The sequence below is a fragment of the Cynocephalus volans genome, chromosome 2, assembly GCF_027409185.1.
Source record: "Cynocephalus volans isolate mCynVol1 chromosome 2, mCynVol1.pri, whole genome shotgun sequence".
In the NCBI taxonomy this organism is placed as follows: Eukaryota; Metazoa; Chordata; class Mammalia; order Dermoptera; family Cynocephalidae; genus Cynocephalus; species Cynocephalus volans.
In genome coordinates, this window is record NC_084461.1 from 139,804,231 (window position 1) to 139,826,782 (window position 22,552).

At 32.5% G+C, this 22,552-nt stretch overlaps 1 protein-coding gene, 1 non-coding gene and 1 pseudogene across 3 annotated transcripts in view; 1 reads left to right on the forward strand and 2 right to left on the reverse strand.

Moving 5' to 3' along the window:
- Positions 1-22,552, reverse strand: part of CLINT1 (clathrin interactor 1) — a 64,857-nt gene that overhangs the window by 13,341 nt on the left and 28,964 nt on the right. For both annotated transcript variants that reach the window (XM_063085578.1, XM_063085577.1), the window contains exons 2-8: positions 16,004-16,108; positions 15,355-15,451; positions 13,678-13,786; positions 12,556-12,720; positions 9,488-9,665; positions 4,183-4,429; positions 1,924-1,993 (exon numbers count right to left, since the gene is read on the reverse strand). In XM_063085578.1, coding sequence (XP_062941648.1) covers positions 1,924-1,993; positions 4,183-4,429; positions 9,488-9,665; positions 12,556-12,720; positions 13,678-13,786; positions 15,355-15,451; positions 16,004-16,108 — 971 coding nt within the window. The remainder of the gene's footprint in view (positions 1-1,923; positions 1,994-4,182; positions 4,430-9,487; positions 9,666-12,555; positions 12,721-13,677; positions 13,787-15,354; positions 15,452-16,003; positions 16,109-22,552) is intronic.
- Positions 6,657-7,305, reverse strand: LOC134370983 (eukaryotic translation initiation factor 4E-like; annotated as a pseudogene).
- Positions 8,999-9,105, forward strand: LOC134371326 (U6 spliceosomal RNA). Its single transcript, XR_010022763.1, has one exon. It is a non-coding gene; the product is annotated as a U6 spliceosomal RNA (small nuclear RNA).

The following is a 22,552-nucleotide window of genomic DNA, read 5'->3' on the forward strand; positions in this document are numbered from 1 at the left end:
AAGAAAAAAGTGACATTCACTCACCTGACCTTCCTAGTTAATTCTTCTCTGATTGCTCCATTAAAACTTTCCACAGATGCATGAAAAGAGCCTTTTAATATTTCATGCCAGGAAGTCCAAAATAGTTAATATTCTGTGGCAGTATGTCTGTATTATATGACTATATGCTAACTACCAGTTAGTATTACAGTTCAAACCTTAAACATACAAAAAGACAGCACATAAATTGTTAAACAACTAATGTAGATGGTTTGTAACCTTGGACATTATAGTTCAAATAAGCTTAAAGAATAATTTTAAGAAAAGATATACAGGGCTGGCCCGTGCCTCATTTGGGAGAGTGTGGTGCTGATAACACCAAGGCTACGGGTTCAGATCCCTATATAGGGATGGCTGGTTAGCTCACTTGGGAGAGCGTGGTGCTGACAACACCAAGTCAAGGGTTAAGATCCCTTTACTGGTCATCTTTAAAAAAAAAAGAACAGATATAGTTACAGAAAAAAGGGAAAGGGAATTGAAGAATCTCACAAACTTGGTCAAACCAGATGTCCCACTCCAAGAATTTTATGATAGTAGGGAAGAAGGAGAAAATAATAGGAACTTTATATTATAATAATTACATGTACTAAACTATCAAGGAAAAGTAATTTCCATCACAGACTTATACTTAAATGCTAATATAAGTTTTAAAACAATTCAGCTTTGAAAACTCATTACACACCAACTAGGAATAATAGATTTACTTTGTAAGTTAGTTACACCCCAATCTTGCTGTCTACATTTAAATTTGTTATGAACTTTAAATAGGCTTGGAAAGGTTGTCTTTAAACAGAAGTTGTATTTCTTGAATTTTTAACTTGTAGCACAGGAGTTTATTAAAACCCCATAATCATCAAACACAACCCTAAAATATCAATTTTCTTGAAAACAATTTATCAGGAATTACTCAAAATCTAGCACATATTGGAAATCAAACTGAAAAAATCATCAATTAAATCCATGAGAAAATCTTGGTAATCTCTTCTTTTGCTGAAGCCCTCTTAAAATATGGTAAGGTAGCTTGGTAGATAGTTATTACACACTTTTCCTCCAAAGTACTCAGACAGAATATTTGTATAACTATTTGTGACTATTAATTATTTCTTCCACTTGTCCTTTCCATGAGGGCAAGAACTCTGTTTTATAAGCACCCAAACCAGTATGTGGTTCAACAAATATTTCTTAAACAAGCGAAAGTAAAATGAACTCTAAGCACACCATGTCGACAACCATTATTAAAATTTAGGAAAAGACTAAAATGGGTAGAGCAGTACATTTTGCTTACAAAGTAAGCAAGGCAGCAGTTTTAATGTAATTTTTTGTTTCTCCACGTTAATCTTAAAAAAATTAAAAATGAGAACTATAAAGCCTCCAAAATCTTTGATCATGGAAAATTTTGGAAAGTATACCACACCTTGGAATACCATTTATTAATTAGGGATACCATTTATTAATTATATCTATTAGTTAGATATAAGGAATCATTAAAATGTAAGTATTACAGTGATCTGAAAATATTATTATCACTCACCAATATTTATTGACTATCAAAATAGAGTATATTTCTTTTAAGGGATAACTGAGAAATTGAGCATATATAAAAAGACAAACAAAAAAAACCAACACAGTAGTTTTAAAGAGTGGTAAAGATCATAGGTGCTAAAGATATTAAAAAGAGGGAGATTATCAAATATTTATGTATTCTTCTCCCTTAATTTCGGCAATTAAAAAATTCCCCAAATAATGCTCAAGGCTCACTAAATTTTTTTTAAAATGCAATGCAAACAAATAATTTTATTTTTCATTCCATCTTTTATTTGGCATTTTTATAAATGACTCTGAAACCAACGTAACTAAAAAGAAAACGCCAGTGTGGAACCTTACCTGTTGATTGGCTACTGCCATCAAACAGATCAACAAGGTCACTAGATGACTTGCTGCTAGGCACTGAAGTCTGAAAACAAACATATAGTAAGACTGGAAAACAAATTCCTACTATTTTCTAAAATCAGCTCTACCCATCTCTAATTCCCAATTTAGACACAAATAAATGTCCTTATTGTCTTAATAAGGATAGATTTGGTTTTCTGAAAAAAAGAGTACTGACCTTGAGTCCTTATGGAGAAGTAGTAAGCATTTTTTAACTAATTCTATTCCCAGAACTGTAAATGTCCCTAACATGCATACTCTCTTTCTTACCTCATTTCTTTTTTTTATTGCATTTCATTCTGGAAAACATGCTTCCCAAATCCCACTCAAATCTTAATGTTATGTATCAGAATCATTAAAAAAAATACATATGCCCCAGCCCCATCACAACATATTGAGTCATAGTTACCCAAAGTGTGACCTTAATCTGTAAAGTCTTAAAGAGCTCCCTAGGTAATTCCAAGGATTAAGATCCACTGTAATAGAGGCCAGGATCCTACCCAGCTCTAAAATTCTATGAAATTTAGAAATACTTAGTGTTTATACTTGTATATGACACAATTTAGTATAATTCTCTGTTGTCTGATATACTTTGACATCTAACTCCTTCATACTAACTGAGTTCCCAAACTAAACTAAGGGTCCTAGACTTGAAATACTATTTTTGTCTTCTCCATAGTGCTAAGCACCCCGATACCTATGTCCTATACGTGCAATATATACATGTTAAATTAGAACTGAATTGTTAGGCAACAGAGAAACACTAAGTTCCTTGGCATGTTAATTTGAGCTCTGAAGATTAAAATACTATATTGTGGTTTGAAAAGTCCTTTAAACTGAAAGAGATCTGAAGCAGGTGGTAAACTTTTCAAGAACTTCAGCCTTCTAGACATTCTTTTGTAATAAAACATAATAATAAAAAGCTTATGCTACAAATATAAAGTATTTATGGCATAGTGACATATATTCAGGCTATACTACTAACTGACATTTAAGGGCTAGCCAGTTAGCTCAGTTGGTAAGAGTATTGCCTTGTAACACCGAAGTCAAGGATTAGATCCCCATACTGGCCAGCCGCCAAAAAAAAAAAACCCAAAAAACAAATTGATATTTAAAGTACTTCAGGATATGAGATAAAAGTCTCAACTTGTTAAAAAAAATTATACAGTTTGGATGATTTTGGTCATGTAATCTTAAATGAATTCTCCATGATAGCCATCATGTATTGGGGTTTTAAATGACTATCTACTAAAGCCTATACAGCCATCAGTAAGCTAACTATATCCACAGGAGGGGAAATCTAAGACCACACTTCTTAGAAATAACAGACCCATTTCATCTCTTTAACGATAACTAAAGTTGATTTATAATTCTGATGTTTTCATCAGAACGAAAAAGATTACAACATGGGTGAAATCATACACCAGTCCAGAAGATATATGGCAAAAGCTGACGCAGTACTTGTTCTTGCTACTAAGTAGGCCTACCTTTATTTTTACAGTCACCTACAATTTGCAGGATACATTAGAAAAATGTTTTTCCTAGTTTTTAACTACTTCTGTTGCAAAGACACAAGTTGGGTAAACAGTAGTGGGGGAAAGTGACAAACAACAGTTTAGTCTTCTGAGGCAATCTCCCTCTTCAGCAGATTTCTGTTCAAGAGACTAGCTTGTAGCCAGCTACCTAGTAGATGCATTTCTTTTCTGTGAATAAAAACAAATGAAGAAGGTACAAGAGGCACTGCTTCTGATACTGATCAGTAATGACTGTGAGGCAAATAAGCCTCCCTGTATAGGAACAACCTATATGTTAAATGAGATCATTTCCCCTCTATATCTCCTTAGTCCCTCTTTTGTCATTTCTTAAAACTTCCAAATACTCCCATGTTTTCCTTAACTGAACCTAGTTGTGCTTGGTAACCAGTGGTGTTGTCTAGAAGGAAACAGATACACTATATTCTGATTCACAATCTTCCCCAAATGAACCAAAGTGTCATTTCTACTTTCATAGAAAGTGCACAGGCAATCATTCAGCAATTGGATAGGTTTCTTCCCCCAAAGAGATTTCTTATTATTAATGACTCAGTAATACATGCCAGATGATCTATAATTAATATGATCGCCTAGAAATGCCCAAGCCTACGAATGCAAGAATTCTAAAAGGAGTTAATAAGAATAAAACCATGTATAATGTGTAAACTCCTACAATTCTCACCTTAACTGAAGACTGAGGTGTGTGGGTTGAAGCATTCTGATCTGGACTTGCTTTGTCCCCTGTGTAATGTGCTGCTGCTCCAAGATCAATGGTTTTAGAAGGATTTGCTGAGCGCTTGTGTCTGGTTGTGGTGGTCTCTGTGGCTTGTGTGATATGGATATGCTTTGTCGTCACAGTCTCCTCTTCATCTTTGAATTCACCTTTGGGAGATCTGCCTCTTCTAGCTTTCTTTTCTTCATCACTGTCACTAGAAGATATTAAAAATGAAGCAAAATAGTAAGACTTGAGATTATTTTAAAATGGGGTCCTCAGTGATTTGAGCTAAAGAATTTCAAATGCAGTAACTCCAAAATCTCATACTTTGACTAATTGACAGGAATCAACAGAAAGTTATCTAAGATGTCTGAATAATGATGTGTGTGTTGGGGAGGGGAAGTGGGAACTCACAGAATTCCTCAGATAAGTCTAAAACACTGCTACAACAAAGTATTTACATAAATGCATACCCCCAAAATGTCTGAAATAATTCAAGTTTTTATTATAGATTTAAAGCTTAATTAAAAAATAAAATAGTAGGATTATATCAGAATCAACTGATAAGACCCTGACTATTTCAAACATCTGCACTTGATGACCATTTTCTTGAAATGGATTGCATGCAAATGGCTACAGTTCCATTTTTATAACATAATTCTGTCATCATCTCTCATATCCTATGGCATGTACATCACGAAATATTATAATTTCAATGAACACTTTAAAAATATTATCCTATCTGAACTTAAATTATTAAATTCTCATCTGTAAATGCACTTTACAACTGCACTCTATTTTACTATAGTATTAGATCAAACTTTTACATAACTATGAAAACTGCTTTATAGAAAACTTAACTATATTTAAAATGTTTCTGAAATAATTCCCTTTTGAGCACAGTCAAAAATTTTTTCCTTTTTTTTTTTAATAGTACAAAAGAAGAAAACCCTAAAGAGTAAGAAACTGTTTTTTTCATGTGATGGTAATGAAAATGTCAGCACTACCCTGTTCAGTAACAAGGCACTGTTGTGTTTTTTGGTGCAAGTTGGGGGTGGGTAGGGGGAGACAGAGAGAGAGAAATTACCTGAAAAATGTTCGATTAACCTGTATTACTTAATTTTACATTAAGTGGTTACATTGATTTTACATTAGGTGGTTTATAAATATCCTGGAATAAAATGCTTAAAATTTTCCTTTAAACTATGACTATTGCTGATGCAATTTAACTCAGACTAATCCAAAGCAATTTCTACTTAAATATAAACCAATTTGTAAGTTGCATAAATCAAGGATCAAAAAGAATGGCTTCCCACACAGAGCAAAAGAGTTAAATATATTTGTATATATAAACATTTTTAAGGAACCTACAAATTCTGATAAATGTTCAAAAGCCCTTACTAAAGTTCCAACAACAAATAACCTAGAGATTCCCACCATCAGTCCTATAAGTAAAACTGACATTTCTTACCATTTTTTTTTAAAAAGACAATTCATAGTACACATTTTATTTACAGTTTTGTATGCTGCCTTAATATAAATGGGACTGTTTTCTACTTGAGCCATTTTTAACCAAAGCAAAATAACCTAAGTAATCCAAAGTGTTAAAATATAGCACAAAGATACGAAAACAGACATATCATATGAATTCTACTTAGGAATGTAATTATGATGTTACATTTTTTATAATCCACAATTATGTTCAGGAAATCACACGAACATAGATCACTGATTTGAATGAAATGCATAAATTTGTAGCAAAGCTTTGTAGTTACAAAAACCAAAAAAATTACCAAAGAATGCACAAAATTAATATTTATTCCAACTTTATGTCACATTCCTGGATCCTTCGCTAGCATTACATGAGGAAAAAACCAAAAGCAAAACAAATGAGAAACTGAAATCAGAGTCCCTAATGTTATCAAGCAGGGAAACAAATTAAAATCTAGCAGCCATCAGCAAGAGTACAGCAAATACAATGCTGTAGAAAGAAACAGAAAATTGCTGGAAAACTGTATGCATCATACTCTTTCAAACCAGCAAAATATCCTCCTGCATACAAGGGAACATAAACAGAACTTTTTTCCAATAAGGTATAGAAATGCAAGTTATTTTTTGAATACTGCAGATGGGTAAAATGTGTTTGTAATGTAATTCAATTAAGCTATTATAGAGTGGCCTAGGAACACATTTATAGATTGTGTGACGTGTACTATAATTCTTTGATTGGGATCGTGGACACTCTAGCCAAAATTTTAAAAAATATATGAACACAGAAGTACAAGACGAAGGCGAATGAGACTTCTCTTATATTTCAGTGACATTTAGATGGAAATCAAATTCAAATGCAGTCCACTCTGCTTTTGAAGAGGCTTTGGTTCAGCTCCCAAATCTCTACTCCTTGACGCAGTCTCCTATAAGAATCCTCCGAAGGTGTCCTCTTAAACAACAAACCTATTTTTAGTGGTAGAGCCACTCTTAATAGCTGTGTCTGCATGGGAGTGAAAACCAATCACTATCTCTGGAGGAAGTCCTAACCTTTCCTAGTATACCCTCCCTATATGTATAATAGCATCTGTTTTCACATTCAATAGTCCATATTGCTATCTTATCTTTAGCTCTAACATTAACAACAGCTCTACATACATCATCACCGTAGACAACAGAAGACTCTCTAGTAAGACACAGTAGTGTCTCTAGCCAAAAGCAATCGAAGTCACTTTGTCTCTGTTGCCTGTTCAATGTAATTAGCCATTGTCTTCCCTGTTTGTTTTTCTCATCTTCCCACATAGGCTCAATACCATCCTTAAAGAGTGAGTAGTCACAGCCAGGCATTAAATTCCTAGACAACTGGATATGGTTGTACAGAAGCCAAAAGTCTTCAACAGTATCAAACTTAGAGATTAGCCGAAGGTTTGCTTGCCAAGTTTTGCTTTTATCGTTTTTAAGAAACCAGAGCGCCCATCTGTTCTGTAGAGGGAGTTTCATATAGTGATCTGGGATAGCAACCTCCTGATTAGATTCTGTTTTCTCCTCTTCTGCAGCTGGGGGATTAGGAGTATGGTTGGTTTCCAGTTCCACAGTCGCCATCTTAGAATAGTCTGATCAAACCCATTTCTGACCTTTTTGATGTCCAAGTTTATTTCAGTGCAAGATAATTTCTTTACAAGTTGAAAATACAAATCTGACTAGCACACAATGAAGCAGTAGCTTCATATGTGATCAATGTTCAAGAATTCCTGAATCTAATTATGAACTAATAAGTCTGAAATTCTGATAATATGCCATAGAGGTCACATGCAACATTTTCTAAAAATCTACTCTTCTCTCACAAGTATTCCCAGATAAAGAGTCCCTGTTGCATCCTATTGTTACTATGATAAACCATATTCACTTTATCTTCATTCTTTTAAACCTGAATACTCTATACAAAAGATTTAGAAATTCTATCAGATCATGTGTTAAAGGCAACATAGAAAAAAAATCATGGGAAAAACAGAACAACAACAAAAAGAATAAGGAGACAAAGCAAGAAAAGAACAACTGAAGGTGGAAGGGCAAAGGAGAGAAAGTAATAATACAAGAATACACAAGGTTCGATCTCTAACCAGCCTTCCCTGCCTGATTCCCAGACTTCTTCGGGGAATATCAATAGAACAACATATGGCCACCACATTTTCCAAACCAAGCCAAAAACTTATAAGCACAGGCCACAAGAACATTAAAGGAAGAAAAAATAGCACAAAATATTTGAAGTGAGCACCATTTCCCGAAGTTTAGTATTTATATTTATCATGTGCATACTCTTTCCATCTAAAGGAGCTAGAAATGTAATTGTAAAATAGATATATCAAAGTGCTAAAAATAAATTCAGGCTCTTCAAAGATCACATTCCAGAAACAGTCTTGAAGAAGAGTCATTCTAGGGATTTAGTAAATATGGAAACATACTGAAAACACACTAAACAAATATTTTGGAACCTGTTTCAAAATTAGATTATATTTGTATTTGTACTTTTCACTGACCCCTAAATCTGAACTATTAAGGTATTTTGAGAGGTAGGAAAAAACAGATAGTATTTAGTTATGAGAACTCATTTGAAGGCTTGGTTCCATCACTGTGTTACTTTTAGCAAGTCCAAAACCTGATTGGGCCTCAGGTTTTACCTCTAAAATATAAAGTTAAAAATCTTTGTTCTACTCTATTTAAGAGATATTGTGAGACACAAATGATAAAGGTCTTGTAAAACATGCTTTGCAAATTAACTGGTATACACATTGCCCTTTAAACTGGCAAGAAAAACTAGCTTATATTCATAGGTAAGAACAAAAAGTTCCAAGGACTGTTCTATGTAAAACTAAATACAAACGCCCTACCATCAGAAAATGTAGTTTATGAAAATACAGGTCTATACTTGAAAATTTTTAGTTCAAAAATGCATTTGGATTGTTTTTCTGGTACATACTAGCACAGAATCATAATGAAATGTCATGGGAAGAGTTAAATTTCAAATCCTTTAACTTTTGTTTAAACTTAATATATAAACTTCATTATCCCTCAACAATATCTTAGGTCACTAGGTCATCTGTTGTCCAAATACAAAATAATCTGTAAAAGTTTTTGTCAGGGGAAAAAAAATTCCAAGGGAAGATTAAGTAGCCTAAATAAAAATATATAGGACACATGATCAACTTTAGAAATAAATGAACACAGACAACATGGAAGGTGCGTCAATATTAATTGCAAATAATGTTTGAACTGGCATCTTAAAAACAGCTGCATAGTGCTTGCTTCAGCAGCATGTGTACTAAAACTGGAACAATACAGGGAAGATTTGCATGGCCCCTGTGCAAGAGCCACTCACAAATTCATAAATTGTTCCATATTTTTGTACACAGAGTTTTTAGGGCAGTGGAACTGTTTTATATGTTACTGTAATAGTGGATATTATGTATTTGTCAAAACCCAGAAAACTACACAACACAGTAAACCCCAGTGTAAACTATAGATGTACCATACTAGCACAAGATGTTAATAACAGGAGAAACTATGGGGAAGAGGAGAAGGTGTACATGGCAACTTTCTGTACTTGATGTACAATTTTTCTGTGAACCTAAAACTGCTGTAAAAAATAAAGTCTATTAAAAAATAAATAAATAAAAAGCTGATCTTCAGATAATGCTAATACCCCACACAAACACAGAACACCAAAAACCCAGCTGCATAAATTTAGCACCCTTTCCAGGAGATCCAGAAGACAAAGTGTTAATACCTGCATCTTTCTGGAGAGTCTTCTCTATCTTTCCTCCGGAACTTGCTGATGGTGTCATCAATTGTGCTTCCAATTTTATCACTCAGTTCACCTAATTTATCACTGAATGGAAAAGCACTCTTGTTTTTATCCCACTCCTCATCCCATTTTGATTTGGGCTCAGGATCATATCTTTCACCTATATAAAGCATTAAAAAAAGAAGGAACTCTAAGGACATTAAATTCAAAAGGTGTCTACAATCTTTATTTCTAAAGCTTTTCCTCATAATAAAATTGTTTTCAAAGGAAAACAGAAAGCTCCCACAGTGCTGAATCAACACAATTACAGCAAGGCACAGCATGTAATGCCAGTCATTAAGTGGCAGGAATGCAGATTCAAAAGCTTTTGTTTATGAAAACTTACACAACCTTAATGCACAGCACAGCATAACAGTTCCTAAAGGCTGCTGAAAGGAGTAGTAGAAAACACAAAAACCAACAAAAGATATATAAGCAAAAGAGAAATGGAAATTTCATTTTTACAAAAGTCACTTAATGTATTATTTTTCATTTCTATCTCTAATGGATTTTCAATTTTTAGAAAAGTATTGGACAGCAACAGTGTCTTAAAAAATACAAACTGAAGGAACTCCATTCTGAACATTAAATTACCCAATATGTTGAAAGGACTCAGTAACTATCATTCTTTCATATCAAACCAGAAAAATAATTTAATGGATATCAGAGCATGAGAAAGCATTCCTACTTTAGAAGGGAAGAATATTCTAACCAGCAAAAACTACACATACTAGAATCATGAAGTATGCTCAAGCAGTTCAGAATAGTGATGACCTATTCAACACTAATTTGAAATATATGCTGGGACTGGCAAAACCTAGAGAGCCTTTGTGTGAATTTGGAAATGAAGAGAATATAATATGGCAGTGAACAAAAAGCCCAAAATGTCAAGATTCGTTTTAGTTCTTGCCCTTAGGGACCTAAAGGAGAGAAAGGAATTATGGACACAAAATGTAAGCCTTCCATTTCCATGTCCGAATTTAATTTAAGAAGCAAGAGTGAAAGATACAGAGAAATCATGTGAGGTTTTTTAAAAAAGAAAACAGTGAAAACTAAAGCAGGTTGGGAAGATAAGAAAAAGGGCAATGAGAAATATCAGAAGAATTAAAAGGTGGCTAATGGAACTTTTGTTTTTAACTTTTGTTAACAAACTCTGATGGCATATATGCCCTTTAGAAATTGAACAAAACCATTTTGCTGAACTGCCTGCTAAAGCTGCATGGCTAAAATTTTCTGTAAGAGATTGAGGATTTTAAAACATATTTACTAAATGTGGGAGTGACACCAACTTAAAGAAAACATGGCAAAATGAAGTTTACTGGAAAAAATTTAAACCAGAATGATTTTCCAAAAACAAGTTAATTTCCAACAATGTATATGTACATTTCAACAACAATGTGATGAACTAGCCTTTGAAAAGCAACAGATTTACAGAAAAAATGAAAGTAGATAAAAACCAAACTGTTTAACTTTGTGAACATCATAATAAATTATTGCTAAAGATACTGGATACTGGTAAGACACTATCTAATGTCAGAATGAAAAAACATACAAAATAGCTAAAGTTGATTAGCTAAGTCTGAATAATAAAAAACACTAATAACCGAGCAAAGAATGTGATGCAAATTCACAGGATGTTCAACTCCACCTCTAATGTGAATGCTGCAAGTAGTTCATTGTGACTGAGTCATAAAACTTACTCAATTTTCTAAATTTATCTGACATAATTACGTATTATACTGGTAAAAAGAGGGATACAGGCACATGGAATGAGGAAATGAGTTGCAAATAGCAATTTCTAATTAAAAACACATTAAATTGCTATAGCTACTTTGAAAAAGCTAAAAAATAAAATAACTACTTGGGTAAATAATCCAAAAACCTCTTATTCCCCTAAACAAATAAAAACTCCAAAACATATCTATATGCTTTATTTAAAGAAAATGTTCTTGCCCAATTCAAGAACAAACTTTTATGTGATGCTTTGACATAAAAAAGGGAATTTTTCTGCTGTTAGAAACATCCTTAAACAGCTAATTAAATGCAATATTTGTCCTTTGAGGGCAGGAAAGCAAAGGAGCATAGGAATAAAAATATTTTATATGTAATTACAAAATAATAGAAGATTTTTTACATGGTTCCACTGAAGGAGTTACGAGATTTCAATATAATCCAGATATAAACAAACTTAGATATGGGTAGGGGGAACTGGAGAGCCCCAATATGCAGATGCTAAGGTACATAGTACTGGCCTGTCTGTATATACACAAAACAACTAGGGGATTGTCAGAGTTCAGAGAAGACGGAACAAGTCCAAAGGGACCCATGTCGTGAAAGAGAGTTCTCATTTTGTGTATCTGTTTCAAGCACCTATTGCCCTATTTTAGGGAAACTATATTATATCATTATATTAAAAATAAACATGAGAAATGACTGTTCTAGTTGCTCTTCAATGTGTTAGGAACAATAAACAAAGCAATAGGATTAGATGAAAAACTGACAGAATCGTTGGTCATCTTTTTCTACGTTAAATTATGAATTGCTTAATTAAGGGAAGAGAGACTGAGACTGGACTGACTTATCTGTTTTGGGCCAAAATAAAGCTAAATTGGTTTAATTAGAAAGATAAATCTCCTAATCAAACATTTTTTTGCTCTAAACTGTGGGTGAGAGAAACCTTTCTTTTTTTCTTTCTTTTTTAAAGAATGGTAACCCTAAGAGGAAAGGGTATATACATCTATTTTATACTCTGTGTCAATTCAAACTTTGCAGTCATTTAATTAGCCATTAATGGTTAAAATTATAGTCTTAAACCCACAAAAGTTAAAAATCGGCAGGAAGATTCCCAACATCCACATGATAGGAGCCAAAATGAGGATTATGTATATTTTAGCATTCTATGTATAATGGAAGGCAAACTGACATTTTGGTCTTTGGTATTTCAATGATTCTAAAAATACATCCAAAAAGCTAAGCTGATGCCTAGGTGCCAGCCTGTCTTTGATACTCACTGTATCTGAATCCTCCAACACTGTCTGAGGAAACCCCAACATATTTGTCTTTGTTCTTCTTTGCTTTCTTTCGCTCTTCCCGAAGTCTGTCGTCATCCTGGGCAAACTCAACCAATTCCTTCACCTTCTGGCGAATATTTATACCTTGATCCTTGCCATGTTCATCTGTGAGGGTCATAAGGGAAAAACAAAACTTTAAGGATTCACTTAATATGCATGAAACTCTTTAAGACAAAAGAGACACAAAAACTTCAACATAAGAAACCAACTTTAATAGTTAAAAAATGATTAAAAAGAGGCAAATTGTGCCATTTAACTTTGTCGTTTCGTCTTCAGCAAATTCTAAGTTCTGAAATGCAATTTTGTCTTATAATAGCAAGTAAAGTTTAACTAAAAAGGAGCACAGATAATGGTACTATGCAAGGTCAATTAAAGATCCACTAAAAAGGATTACTCATTATGACCATACAAATAACTATATCCATAAATGTTTTGTTTTTCTATTGTATTTAACAAAATAAATCAAAACAAGAACAACTTTAACATTTTAATGACTGAGAGCATCTAAATGTCTTAGTTTCCCCAATACAAGTTTGGCAACACTAATTACCAGGATTTAGTGTAGCTTAAAAATTGAATTGGTAAAATGCTTTTGATTGGGATTCTCTACAAAATGAAATGTGCTTCATTTTCTAGCTTCTTTTACATTCAAAACACACTCTGGCCTCGCTGCCTTTGCACAGTAAATATTATTTGGTGGGAGGGAAAAAAAAAACCCCAGCTTCAAACAGATGTGTGTGTTTTGGAGCTCTAACCTTTTCTTCCCATATGATTAAAGCTATTCCTTTATGGACACCACAGGGGACCAGTCTCCAGTGCATATTTTAATATAAACCCGAACACTCATGTTGTGTTGGTTCTGTTGTTATTAGCCAGTCTTTTCTGCAAGTTCTTGTCTTCACTAATTAATACTCTAGGGCCCCACGTCTTGGATTCTGCACTCGTCACACAACCAGCAACAGTCATATTCTAATTAGAGCAGAGAAGCTTCTAAGCTGGTTCAGGTGACTGACAACTCCAACTACTGTTTTAATTTGCTTATAAGGTTTTTCTATTGCTCACCTACAAAGTGGTAATTTTCCAGGGATCGCAAATCATAAATGTGTTCTCTGGCACTTGTAACAACACGCTCTGATCCATTCCTTATGAGGTAAGCTAGGAGCAGCAATGACTGTAAAAACACAAAGCACCAAATGATTTAACAAAATAAATTCTGGTAGAGCTTTGGTAAATGGTTAAAAAAAATAATTCCAACATTACCAAATAAATAATCTTAGTGGTGGTGGTGGTGAGGTTCTTTACATTAGATTTAAACACATAGCAATTTGAAGTTTCTCTTATAACAAGCATAGTAAATAATTATAAACTGTCCACTGGATACTGTGCTAAAACATTTTTTAAAAATCTGTAATTCTGATGTTCAAAAATATCTGAATGTATGATATAAATGAACAATAAGGTTTTAGAAAGTTGTCTCAGTTTTTACTTTTTGTCTGGGCATTATGGAAACCACGAATTGTTAGAAACATCAGAAGAATCATTCGGTAATTATATAATCCCATGGTATTTTCCCTAGATAAAATTTAATTTTGAGGTTAATGATGTGGCTTTTGTTTCAAAAGTTGCCACCAACAAATAAAATAAAAAAACCTAACGTTGAAGAAAACACTGTTAAAATGTGTACTTAGAATGACTGCTAATGGGTCTGGGGCTTGTTTTGGGGGTAATGAAAATGCTCTGGAATTAGACAATAGTGACTCTTGCACAACTTTATGAATACACTAAAAACCACTGAATTGTACACTTTGAACTTAACCTTGATTAAAACAAACCTCACTTAAAGATTATTAGTTATATAAAAATCTAGGTAGGTTGGTGAAATTGAGGGGCACAAAACCTCATCCTACCAGTAATTTTTCTTTAAAAAGGTAGTTTATCCAATAATTTTTTTAAAAAACCTATTTTTAAAAAGCAAATTTAATTTTCATAAATTTTAATTATTTCATCACACCTACTTTACAAACTGCGAGAATAACAGTGAATGTTTTTGGAAACAAACAACATGAAAAACTTGAAACTAAAGCACAGATTTTCAATCCTGAAAGCCAGAAATGTTGCTTTCAAAGTTTCAAATACGAACATTTTATGTCTTTTTAGAAAGCACAGAAAAACTTATTCTGAGTAGCAAGAAAAAAGGGTAAGGACAGAAGAACAGACGATCATCTTGTTTTGGATTTCTACATTATGTGAGATCAAAACTAAATAAAACACATTTAAAATATTAGAATTTAAGTCTGTTTTAGAACCTCTAGTTATATTTCATGAAATAACATATTTCCGGGTGCAAAATACTATAATACCGCTATAAGTTAGGCAAATTTTAATGTAGAGATGACAAACCATATTAAAATGTGTTTTTCATCTTAATTGCTCATACACTAAACACGCATAGTTTTAGAGATTCATTACTTCAGATGTACACAACATATTTTTAGTAGGAAAAATTTTAACAGATACAATAATACTCAACATTATCAATATTATTTCTAAACATTTTACAGTAAGAATAGTTGTTTATGATGACCAGAAAACAGAACACAAATAACAGATCTACTTCATTTGTCTGTTTTAGAATATTCTAATCCATGATTTAATGTGCTTCAAAATCACTTATATATTTACACCTTAAAGCATTTGTTTTCAACATGTCAAGCAATTAAAACAGACTTATGCCCATACCTTGTAAACTCTTCTCCAATTCTTTTTGTTGTCTTTTAACATTCGTGACCAAAGCATGTTCATAAGTTCTGGAAATTGTTCATACATAAATGTAGCCCTGAAAAAAAGAGTTCTTCTTAAGAGCTTGCAATATGTTAATTTTGACAGTAGATGGCAGCCTTGTTCTAAGTTACTGTTTTCCCCCCAAAGCTTAAAAAAATTAATAAGCTTAATTCAAAACATTTAGATGATATGCTTCCTTGAAAATGTATTTCCTATATTTTATAAAATACTTAGTACATTTGTAAGCCCCACTAATTAACATCATACTTCGCAAGCTCTTCATTCACTAGCACAGTGGCCCAGATGTTCATCAGGAAAAATTTTGTATAACTTCAAGTTATTTTACATGCATTCGTCAAAATTTTACAAGATTAAGCTATAGTAACCCTCTAAGCTTCACTAAAAAAGAAAAAAAGGGTTTTTTTTTTTTGTTTTGAGTTAATTTTTAAGGGAAACAGACCTGCAAAAAAATTTCTACATATTATCTGAATGATTATGCAAAATTTATACTTGGCAGCTAAATAGTTTAAAACTGAAAGCAAATCTCACATTTCTGTGTAAAGATACTTTGATTCTTTCTGCACTGCTGACTCAAATTATCACTTACTTGGCAATCTCTCCCATGAGTTGCCCAGAAGGTCCCCAAGGATCATCATTCGTTGCTTCTCGAACCTTAGACTCAATCTCTGAATAATTCATAACCACATTGGTGCTGCAGAGAAAAAAAAAAAAAAAATGCACGCACATACGCACAAAGATTAGCATCAAAACTGAGGAACACATGAAAACTTAATAATGACACTACCGGGTGTCCTAATGAGCTACCTCTACAGAGTGGGAAAGAAAACATCTTTTGTGCACAAACCATCCCAAGGACACTATATAACACATTTAAATTATCTTTAAGAAGATTTTACTATTCCATTAGCCTTCAAGAATACAGCTGGGAGATTATATTAGAGCTGGCATAAGTCTGGTAAAAAACGGCTTTGGGTCACATTAAAAAGGAAACTGAACATGCTAGAGTCTATTATAAAACTAAGTTGTCAAGTCTCCTGACCAGACCTGGTTTACATCCAGTCTTACATTTCTTGGTTATGGAAATTCTGTAAATTAGGCAAAATTACATAACAGCTGAACACTATATCAGGCATAAAAAATTAAAAGGTAAATCAAAGATAATACCCTACAGATGTTTAGTATTACTATGAACATTTAATTGCAATCCCTCAGTCTTTTTTCACTTGCTATATCATGTATACTTTTCCATGTCATTATATAATCACTGCAACCCTCAGTTTTATTGGCTATATAATATTCCATCAGGAGATTATATGATAACATATTTAACTTTCCCTTAAGACTTCAGCAACGGTCAAGAACATGAGCTCCAGGAGTCAGAAAGATCTGACTCCAATTACTTACTTTGTGACTTTTGGCAAAATTATTTTAATTATTTTAATCTCAGTTCCTTCAAATGTAAAATGGGAATAAATAAGACTATAATAAATAATGATGCTTACTTAGCACAGTGCCTGATATATAGGAAGCAACCAATAAATGTTAACTATTATTATTATTGAATATAATAACCACCTACTGAGAATTTTAGAATATTAAATATTTTATATGAAAGAATTAGCTTTGAATAGAATACCTTAAAATCAAGACATGAGATGGCAAAATGCTGGTTGTTAAAATGGAATTTCTCATGCTTATATGAATTTAAGAATTCCAAGACATTCTAAAAATGTACACAGAAATACTGCAAAAATGTGACATACTATATAGTAGTATTCATTTGACACCTAAAGTTTCATTTATTACAGAACAGTTGTTATAACAGATGCCTGTGAATATGGTAATTCAAATCTTCCATTTAAAATTAAATATTAGAAATAGTGAAAAAGCAGAATTGGGTAACTTTTACTTACATATACCCCAATTTTGCTATACAGTTTTTGTTATCCAGAAGGTCTATTTTTCAAATAAGAAAGCTTTAGTTGAAATTGGCACTTAAATCTCTTAAATATAAATTCTAAGTTTATTGCAAACACTTCCATTTCTTTATCTCTAAGGAAGAGACTAATAAACAGATTTGGGTCAAATTTTAAAGGAACCATTACCTAGATAAATGTGACTTGCCAATCATGGAATAAATATGGCTTCTAGACTTACATTTGGAATACTTTCAACTAGGAAGAAAAGTAAAATCCTATTATTTTCTTTCAAATCTTGGAGAAAGCTGCTTCCTAAATAATCAGCTAGTTTGATAAAATAAATACAAATTATTTCCCTGGGACTAAAATAAATCCATAATCTCCTCTGCCCCCCTCAAAATTAAAGACTACTAATGAACTTTCATAAAAATTTAGTAACGATTCCATTGACAACAATTTTATGTACAAATGTAGAATAATCTCTCCCCTAATTTTATCAATAATGGAACCAAAATAAAACGAAGGCAGCCAATAACAGATTTGCAATTTAAGATGCCAAGGAATGATGGATTTCAGAATGCTTTTGTTTATTCTGGTGGCTTAAGAATGCATGGTTTAGGCAGTTAAAAGTGTCAAAATGCATCTGTGAAAATGAACAATAGCAATTAGGATTATAATTCACCCAAGCATTTCATTACCAAGAATGCACTTGAAACCTTTTTGCATTGTTTAATTTGTTGAAGAACAAGATGAAAGGAGTTAATCTTCAGTCCGTGTATATGAAATATTTTTACCAGAGCCTTCATAAATGCTGTAGCTTTCGGAACACTACTTTCCTTGTTCAAGCTACAAAGGCCCATGGGTCAAATGAGAAAGGTCCCGTTTCCGTAACCCTTCTCAAGATTTTTAGTCGAAAGCCTGTGTGTTTGAGTGCTACGTTTAGAGGAAGAGGTGGCAGAGAGCCAATCATTTAAGAACCTCCTTATTTCCTTGGTTGAAAAACAATGCGAGCATACTCACAATACAGTTATAAAGTACATCCACAGAGGAATATGGCAACTACAACAACAAAAAATAACACTTCCATGAAGAAAATCAGGCTCTATTTTAAGGCTATTTTCCAATGAAACTGTTGCTTTCAGGGACTGGGAAGAACTCTCTTAAAATGAGATCTGATGGCATAAAGAATTCCAAAACAAAGTATTTTTAAGCTTCACTTAATTCAGAAACGAAGCTAAACAAGCAAACAAACAAAACCACTATATAGTCTAGCCTTATTCCAAGTCATTTAAAAAATAACTATTTCTAATAAAGGTAGAAAGGGCGTTTTGATTCTTCCTTTCCCATGTTTCTACTGCCCTCAATCCATGCCTTACCCATAATACTGGTGACCTTTAAAAAAAAGAAAAATAATACCCCCCAAAAGAAAAGAAAAATAAAAAAATCTATGACAAGAAGTGAAAGGAAAAAACAGTTACTTTAATTCTTTTTTTTTAAAAAATTTTAACTTCTCAATATACATTGTAGTTGATTTTCAGTTACTTTAATTCTTAAAACTTCTGAGTGCTACAAATGTCTTAAGAATGGATATTTCAGACGCTAGAGGGCGCCTTGGTTTTATTAGTCACGAAATCCAGACAAAAGTCTAGAATCTGTTCTGCAAATAAAATTTTGTTTAGTAAAATACCAGTAAGTTTAATAGCATTTGGACTAACACAATAGTCAAACAACTGACTTCTGGACTTTCACCAATCCTAAATTAAAATTCCTGACTTGAAAAGATTTTAAATTATCTATTCGTACTCAGTTTTAAAAGAAAAGAACAGATAATCATTATTATGACCTTTTGTTAAAGGCTGGAGTCCTTGGATATAGGCTTTTCTACTTACATTTCCTTTCACAAAATTATTATTATAACACTATGAATAATAACACTGAAAAAAATTTCTGTATACTATTTTAAACCACCTTGGCATTGATATCAAAATATAACTCAACCCACAAAAATTTCTAATGATTTTTAATATTTCACTGATCACCACCAGTAACTAGCTTCTATCTCCTGGTTTTTACCTGTATTTAATCTCCTCAAACATATACAGATATGTAATAATGAAAGGGAAAAAAGTAAAAGAAGAAAAATAAGCTTAAGAAATACTACTACATTTTTGGAGATTTCTGACATTTCTTCACTAAGCATTAAAAATTATCTATAATATTGAGAACAATCTAATAGTCACCAGAAAGCTCAAAATGAGCCCTCTTCGCACTTGCTCTAAGTTTACTCAATATGTTAACTTTCTCTTTAAGATAAAACATTTCTTGAAAATGGGTGACCAAAAGAGAAGACATCTCCGTCTTGATAAAGATCAATAATGGTTAAGATCACATTGTTTAATGTAACAGCTACTACTGCTGGGTAGGTTAAAACAATACTAAAAATTAGGAAACTCTGATGTTAGGCTTTAAAAAAAAAGGGAAGAGTTGGAGGGAATGACCAAAGAGTAAAGAACATAAGAAACTACTCATGTTTTGAAGATTTTATCTTCAGGCAATTTTGAGTCACTGCTCTTTACAAAGATAAAATCCACAAATATAATCATTACTGTTTATATCTGTAAAACTGTTCACTGCTTCCAGAGTGCTTTTACTGACTTTCACATTTGCTCCTCACAACACCCCAGCAACAGGCAGGACAGGACTAAGATTCCTCAATGAGGGGGTCATAATTGCACAACCAAGCACTACTCATTCACTGAATTTTTAATACCAACTGCTAAAATTCCTCAAGTTCTGCACACACACTTCTGTGGTTGTGTGAACACAGCCTACATTCAATTACTCAAGAGTCAATTTTCAGTGTGTAAATTATTAGTGCTCATCATGGTCTCCTCTTTATTCCTCATTTTCTGCTTGTTTGACCACTCCATACTGTTAAATATCAAGATATTTTACTTTGTAAGTTTGAGTCCAGGTTTTATAGGCAAGAATAGGTTGAAAGTAAAAGCTAAAATGGGGCTTTTAATTACAGAAAGTCAATGCTTCTTTCAATCTGCATTAAGAATAATGAGTAAAATGACTAACAACAAAAAACTTCAATCTTTATAACTGATATTTTTTCTTCTTAAAAGTTAAGAATAATGCTTTGCTAAAACAAAACTATATATCAACAGAAAAAGTAAAATGCAGGTATAATCTGGTCTTAACCACTAACAAAGGATTAAAGAAATTAAAACAGATTGATGTAGTAAGAACTATTTTTCCCAGTTTGCCTCCAATTTTTAAAAAAATTTAATCAAATGGGTCTATATTTTTCATATGGTTTCTTCATTTTGTTTTAAGCTTTTTAAAAAGACTTCACTCACCCTGAGGTCAGGAAATATTTTCTCTGAGACCTTTAAATGTGTTTTGTCACATGCATGCACACACATACCCACACTGACACAGAGAAAGAGAGAGATAGCAAGAGACAGACACAAATATAACTTAGATCGAAGCAACTGTTTTAAATAATGGGTTTTTTTGTTTGTATTTTCTTGTATTTTCCAATCTTTTCCTCATAAGCATTATATTGTAACCAAAGGAAATGCCATTAACAATATAAATCAAATACTATATCATTTTGGCTACATTTTAACTATAGGCAGGTGAGCATCACTGTACACCACATAAATATTATTTGTATTTCTAATATCTTGTTTTATTAGGATAACAAGTGAAGCAAACTAGTAACTAAAATATATGCATATATACTAAAATATGTATACCAAGTACTATGTTTGTAAAGTCACAGAGAACAATTTAAGTATCTAATTTTGGAATTAATATGATTTTAAATTATTCTTCTCCAAATTATTCTTGACAACAAAACTTGTATTTAAAAGTCCAATCTTAACTTCAATGCCACAAAGATTTCAAAGATACTATTATAACGAAGTTTCATAAAACGATTATAATCCCTGTTAAGCATCAATCTTAAAAAAATTTTAAGCCATAAAACACCCATAAAATGAACACTGAAGAGAGTTTCCTCAGGTAACAAGTCACTTAAGCCAAGAAAATTTGTTCTTTTTATGTTTCTAGCTGACACGTTAAAGAGATATTTTAAGAATAACAGCTTGAGAATGGACCTTGTGATATTCATTTTTTATCACAGGATGGCCTTCACCACATTACCCTTTCTTGCAAGCCAAACATTTTATAGGTTCAATATTCATATTTTAAAAGCAAGTTACTGAGGCTGGCCAGTTAGCTCAGTTGGTTAGAGCACAGTGTAGTAATACCAACGTCAAGGGTTCAGATCCCTGTACCAGCCAACTGCCAAAAAAAAAAAAAAAATGCTTAAAACCAAGTTACATATCATTACACTTCTGTGAACAGTATCAAATTTACGGTCAACAACCAAGAAGTCTACTGCTCCTAAATTAAATACATAACTTCCATTGTTAGCAGAAAATCTGAGGCTCTATAAACATGATGTGGAGGTGAAAAAACTGATTAGTCCACTTGGTTGGATATTTACCACACATCAAAAAAAAAAAAGTCTTTTCTTGATCTGAAAATGAAGCACAAAGCAATGAAAATGTCTCAACACAAGCAACAATGTGGTTCAGGAGAAAAGTGAATTTTGCTACAACAAATATTATATTTATTTATTTAGTATCTTAGTTATAAAATAGCTTCAGTGCTAAAATAACGAATAAACTAAAGTACTCCCTCCATACCGTAAGAAGTAAACCAATAAAATAAATATCAGAAAGTACAGAAGAAACAAATAGGACAACCCTAGCCCTGGTAGTTTTCTCTCTAATGCTGTCCCCATCTACCAAAAAAAAAAAAAAAAAAGGAAAAATAAAAAGTGAGGAAAGAGGCAAAGTACATTTAATAGCAACTCCTTTCCACAGAAGTTTAAGTAAACTCATTCATAATCCCATGACTAGTGAATGGCAACAGATGTTAAAACTGTGTTAGGTCTCCTAATTCCAAAGTCCATTTTGTATTAAAATCAGAGAATTAGTAATATTACCCGACCTAAATGAAAGCCTACTAGTTAATATACAAAATAACATCAAATGTAACATCACAAACTGTGCTAGCAAAAAAACTAAATGTTGACTTATCATTAAAAAATTTAAAAGATATATTCTCAGTCATCAAAATTACATTTTCTTTGGTTTTGGTAAATATTAAATACAAACCATCCAATCAAGAGAGAA